Source organism: Scyliorhinus canicula, chromosome 6 (genome assembly GCF_902713615.1).
Source record: "Scyliorhinus canicula chromosome 6, sScyCan1.1, whole genome shotgun sequence".
Taxonomy (NCBI): Eukaryota; Metazoa; Chordata; class Chondrichthyes; order Carcharhiniformes; family Scyliorhinidae; genus Scyliorhinus; species Scyliorhinus canicula.
In genome coordinates this window covers 203,803,156-203,809,424 of record NC_052151.1, presented here as the reverse complement: position 1 = coordinate 203,809,424, position 6,269 = coordinate 203,803,156, and the positions used below count along the sequence as shown (strand labels likewise).

Sequence of the window (6,269 nt, the reverse complement as noted above, 5' to 3'; positions counted from 1 at the left end):
AAATGGGAATTGCCCCGCTTTCAATAAATGATGCCTCCACCTCGGCAGTGGAACTGAGAAGAATACTCCAGCTTTAAAACACCTTTCGTCAGGGGAAGTGTGCGCCTCCGATTAGGGCAGCATTTACTACCTATCGCTCATTACTGGTGAAAACGTGGTGGTGCGCTGGCTTCTTCAATAGTTGCAGTCCATGTGATTTAGCGACACCAAGCCTGCTGTCAGGAAGAGAGGTATAGGATTTTTAATGCGGTGGAGCTAGTAACATATCATTTGTTTTGCTTTTTTTAAGATCGTACGTGAACATGATCCTGCATTATTATTCAGAAGATTTCTTCATTCAACAATCTTCATTTGGTCTTTTTGCTGCCTCGGCTTCATTTATACCGACGGATTCTGAAATCGTGTTTCATTAATCACTTTGGATCGGACATATTCCTCCATGCATTGCACAGCTGTGTTATCCCATTGTGGATCGAACTTATTTGCGAACAGGCGTTCCTGTTGGACAATCCAGTGTAGGTCTCCAGATCCATAAACACAGAGTAGATGGCGGTACCTTCCTGTGCAAGGCGGGTATGGTGCTCCTTTCGCTACATCACCAGCCTCAAAAGACCATTTGACTGCTCGGGTAACAACCGGGTCACTCTTGTAGTGCCCTGGAGTGTACGGTGTGGAGCCTGGCATCTCAGGCATCCTCTGCAGCGTTGCCCAGATGTGTTCGTCTGGGCTGTAGGTGTCCTCGGACCACTTGAAAAACGCCTGAGTTTCCTTGTTTGTAAAGAGAGCACTCACGAATTTTCTAGTGACAAGAATATATGCACCTCCCACGTACATGGGGCTGCTTATGGGTGGGGGGCTTTTCTTTCGACCTGTTCGGACAACACCTCGGCGTACATCATGATGAAATTCCCATCGACTCTGAAAGAGACCACAAAGGGTAAAACAGGTGATTAAGAAGGCAAATGGAATTTTGTCCTTCATTGCTAGAGGGATGGAGTTTAAGACTAGGGAGGTTATGTTGCAATTGTATAAGGTGTTAGTGCGGCCACACCTGGAGTATTGTGTTCAGTTTTGGTCTCCTTACTTGAGAAAGGACGTACTGGCGCTGGAGGGTGTGCAGAGGAGATTCACTAGGTTAATCCCAGAGCTGAAGGGGTTGGATTATGAGGAGAGGTTGAGTAGACTGGGACTGTACTCGTTGGAATTTAGAAGGATGAGGGGGGATCTTATAGAAACATTTAAAATTATGAAGGGAATAGATAGGATAGATGCGGGCAGGTTGTTTCCACTGGCGGGTGACAGCAGAACTAGGGGCATAGCCTCAAAATAAGGGGAAGTAGATTTAGGACTGAGTTTAGGAGGAACTTCTTCACCCAAAGGGTTGTGAATCTATGGAATTCCTTGCCCAGTGAAGCAGTTGAGGCTCCTTCATTACATGTTTTTAAGGTAAAGATAGATAGTTTTTTGAAGAATAAAGGGATTAAGGGTTATGGTGTTCGGGCCGGAAAGTGGAGCTGAGTCCACAAAAGATCAGCCATGATCTCATTGAATGGCGGAGCAGGCTCGAGGGGCCAGATGGCCTACTCCTGCTCCTAGTTCTTATGTTCTTATGTTCTTATTTCCCAATTGAATCTTCATTGTGCTAACACATCAGGACTGGCAACGATAACTATAAAGTCCCATTGTCTCAGCTACTTTGTATTTTATCTACTTTATTTGTTGATGAGAAATATGCGTAGTTCATATTGATGTGCAGAAGAGCCGAAAGTGGAATTATAGAGAAACAACAAGACGGTGGCACATCGCACTGTCAGTAATGGCTGATTCAAGAACAATGATAGAAGAGGTGTCTTCGAGGTAAGCACAGAACCGATCCTCACAATTAGACTGAAATAAAATAAGCCAGTTATCCGCCATAATTGGAAGGCATGTGCTTATAAACAAGTAATAGACAATAACGTTTACCTTCCCTAGTCTTTACTTGTCTGGAAGCAGCTAACAACACGGTAACTGACCTGCTCTTGTGTCCATATTAAATGACCCCAATTCTGAGGAATCCAGTGATCGTACCCCATATGTAAGTCAGGAAAATACAGTGAAAGTACGGTAAAACCACTTGAAGGAGATAGTTTGAGAATTCTTGTGCTGCTTTGAGGAAAGTGCTGAAACGTACTACAAAGGACGCCTAGAACATGAACATGCGAACGTACATTTATAAAGGTGAAGCCTATTTGACTCATTTATTGCGGTTTTGAGGATATACCGAGTGCAGTGAATAAAAGGAATCGGCGGATATGGAATACGTGGATCTACAGACAGCACTTAATAGGCTAGTAAAGCACAGGAGACACAGGTTCAGGATAAGGTCTGATCATTTAGGAATGCAATGACGAGAAGTGGCTTCACTCAGAGAGTTTGAAATATTTGGGATTCGCTACCCCGAGGGCTATGGATGCCCCATCACTGAATATATTTAAGGCTGGCATAGGCAGATTGTTTGTCTATCTGGGAACAATGGGAAATGGAGAGGGGCGATAAGATGGATTTGAATACCAGAATAAGCCACGGCCATATTGAATAATTGAGCAGGCTCGATGGGGCATGTCGTCTATTTCTGCTGCTATTTTCTATGTGCTAACACAACTGAAGCCAGACGACCAGCACCTTTCAATAATCCTCCACTTCAAACTTATAGTCAATTATTTTTTGCTACATTTAACTACTACCAAATCCTGCAAGGAGGTTCTTCCAATACTTAAACGAATTCGTATGATCAAAAAGCTGTGATATCTCGGTCAAATCTAAACAGGCTACCTTTGTAAGAGAGAAGAAGGGAGAGAGGGAGGGCGTCAGATATGCAGAGAGAGATGGATGGGTGATTGGATGGATGAATGGATGGACGGATGGATGGATAAGTGGATGGATGGCTGCATGGATAAATGGACGGAAGAACGGATAGCTGGGCAGATGGACGAATCAGATGGATGAATGGGTGGATAGATGGAGGGAGGGAGTATTGTGTGGATTGAGGAAAGGAAGGACGAAAGGAAGCATGTATGGAATGACGGATGGAGGCAGAGGGAGGGAGAGGAAGAAAGGAGGGAAGGAGGAAGGAAGGAAAGAAGGAAGGAGGAAGGAAGGAGGGAAGGAGGAAGGAAGGTAAGAAGGAAGGAAGGAAGGACGGAAAGAGGGAAGGAGGAAGGAAGGAAAGAAGGAAGGAAGGAAGGAAGGAAGGAAGGAAGGAAGGAAGGAAGGAAGGAAGGAAGGAAGATGTGAAGAAAGACTAGGACAATGAATAGATGCATCACGTGAGCTCAGACATTTACCTTTTTGAAATTCGGTGGAGCTACTGAGTCCATAATATTTGAGCCGTTCATGGCCATGAGACTGTTGACTATCTCCTTGTTTGTTCTGGTTGGAAAGTCTTGTCCGCAGACATTGATGAGGTATCTCCAGGGAACAGGGCTCTGTAGCAGTTCTTCCATGCAGTTAAGGTCGGCCTGAACTCGGGACCATGAGGCATATATCACCGATTCTGATTTTTGGGAAATAAAGACATTATTGAAACAGGAAGCGACGGCCTGGACAGCCGAGTGAAATGGCTTTGGAGACTTCCTGTCCACATGGACACAATACACATTCTGTGGAGCATAAATGCTTCTCAGGAGCCTCTCAAACATCTCAATGTTGGCATGAATCACCATAGAATAGGCGAGTGGGAAGTCACGTTCCTCCGTACTTAAGGGAAAAGTGATATATTTGCGATTTTTAATGAAATGGTGACAGTCTCGGGTCATTGTTAAATAATCGGTTTCGGTGAAGACGTTAGGTTTGTTTGCGATTGTGATCGACTTTAAATGAGCTTCTCCAATGGATTCTGGGTCACCACTAATAATCTTCCAACAACTCGAGTTATTTTCTGCCAGGTCTAAGGGTTCATATCGCACAGCATAGTTTAGTTTAACTGGTTTCCAATAGTTTTCGAATGAATTATCCCTCCAACTAAAATATCCACAAAGAAAAGTCAAAGAGAGTCCGCTCACTAAATATAGTCCTTTCATTCTCCAGCAAACATACTGATCCAACATTTTTATAGTTCTTCCACCGGTATTTTAATGATCCTGATTCTCAGATATAATTGATATTAAGATGGTTTTTGGCTTTTGAAGCAATTTATTCAGCAATTGGAATAAATTGAGCGCCCAAAATGAAGGCAGTAATGAGTTGAAATCTGATGATTCTCGGTGAAGACAGGAACTTTGCATTAATCCGGATTCAAGCAGGTCCCACCTACTCCTTGGGTCTGGAGCTCCTTTCACACGAGTCTTTGTATTTGGTCAGACTTCCTCTCACTCTCGTACTATCTCTGCTCTTTGAAGTTCTGGTTTGTTTAATGGCCCTTTTGCTTATCACAGATGTTCGATTCTTCCTTCGCAAAAACGTCGGTAACAATTGGTTCCTTCTCATGTGTTGATAAGTGTTCACTTATGACATTGTCTATTGACTTTTCTGTAATTTAACCATCTTGTTCAAACTTTTCTGAGGGAAGTAGCAGGAACTTGACGTGGATCTCCAAAAATAATACAGATCCTATTCAATAAATAGAAGAAAAGTCGTAATAGTTTAATAAAATTCAGAACCATGTATCTTATTCTCAACTATAGGAATTAAGATGTAGAATAAATTTCATTCATTTCGCGCGATTGGAATATTGCGCATCACAAAATGGTTTTAAAGCTAATGACGCATTTCTTGAAATATCGCCTCTCTTATAGTGCAGTGCACAGTATCGTCCTTATGGAAGCGAGCTCAGTGCTGAACAAACGCGAGTGCAGCTCAGCCTCATTCATAAGACCATATGTCCATAAAACAAAGGAGCAGAATTAGGCTACTCGGTCCATCGAGTCTGCTCAGCCATTCAATCAAGGCTGATATTTTTCTCATCCCCATTCTCATGCATTCTCCCCCATAACCCCTGATCCCCGTACTGGTCAAAACCCGATCTATCTCTGCCTTAAAAGCACTTACAGCGAATCTCAAGCCAGTCACCAAAAATATTTTTCGAAAAACCTCTTCAGGTTAATCAGGACAAAATTTAGCATAAAATTTTGTATCGAAATTAATTACCCCCTTCCGCACACACACACGGGCAAACGCCATGTTCATATTAGCTATTGTGTTAAAAAAGGTCTTGGGGATGTCGATCGGTATGGATCTGAACAGGAAGCAGGACCTGGGCAGTACATTCATCTTGATACTCTGTACCCTCCCCGGCAGGGAGAGTACGAGTGTGTCCCACCTCTGCAGGTCCTTCTTTACCTCCACCACCAGACTAGTCAGGTTCCATTTGTGGATCCATGTCCAGTCACGGGCACTTTGGATCCCCAGGTAGTGACATTTATTTTGGGGTTCTTTAAATGGTAGTCCCTCCAGTTCTGCTGTTCTCCCTTGCGCATTCACGAGGGAGATTTCAGTTTTGGTCAAGTTGATTTTGCAGCCCGAGAAGGCTCCAAACAATTTAAGGGGCGTCATAATCCGCTCCATGCTGCTTTGGCGGTCCGAGACATAGAGGAGGACGTCATCCGGATAGCGTGAGACTTTGTGCCCTCTGACCCCTCTCTGGATCCCCTTTCAAATTTTTGCCGCTCTGAGGGCGATCACAGTGGTTCGATCGCCAGGGCAAATAGGAGTGAGGATACTGGGCATCGCTGCCTTGTACCCCTGAGCAGCTGGAAGTATTTAGAGATGGTGGTGTTGGTCTGCATACTCGCCATGGAAGTGCTGTAGTGTTTCACCAGGGTGTGAACCCTGCCCAAACTGTGCCAAAACCGTTCCCGTACCTCAATGAAGTACATCGATTTGACACAGTTGAAGTACATTTCTGTGTGCAGGGAGATAATTGCCTATGTTCTCTCCCCTGGTGGGGTCATTATCATGGACGCACCTGATGTTCGATGTTCGCTGTCTACCCATAACAAAGTCCGGCTGATCATCTGCGACCACCTCTGGCATGCAGTTTCCCAATCGTATGGCCAATACTTTAGCCAGAATTTTTGCTCGTTTACATTGAGAAGGAAAATGGGACTGTCATACCCACAATCAGTCGGTCCCTTGTCTTTCTTGGGTATGAGTGAGGTTGAGACTATTTCTCGCTTTGGTGGCAGTGTGCCTCTTGTTAGCGACGACTGTGCACGTCTTGCGCAGGTGCGGGGCCAGTCCTGCCACAATGTTTTTGTGAAAGTCCGCCGGAACTACGTCTGGTCCCGGGG

General features: G+C 44.4%; 1 protein-coding gene across 1 annotated transcript; it reads right to left on the bottom strand.

Annotated features, from left to right (window-relative positions):
* Positions 1-378: 378 nt before the first annotated feature.
* LOC119967990 (beta-1,3-galactosyl-O-glycosyl-glycoprotein beta-1,6-N-acetylglucosaminyltransferase 3-like) lies at positions 379-5,160 on the bottom strand. The gene is made up of 3 exons (XM_038801089.1): positions 5,082-5,160; positions 3,327-3,946; positions 379-918 (listed from the first exon to the last, which is right to left on the bottom strand). Exons 1-3 carry the CDS (start codon positions 5,158-5,160, stop codon positions 379-381), a joined length of 1,239 nt encoding a protein of 412 aa, XP_038657017.1.
* Between the last annotated feature and the right edge of the window lie 1,109 nt (positions 5,161-6,269).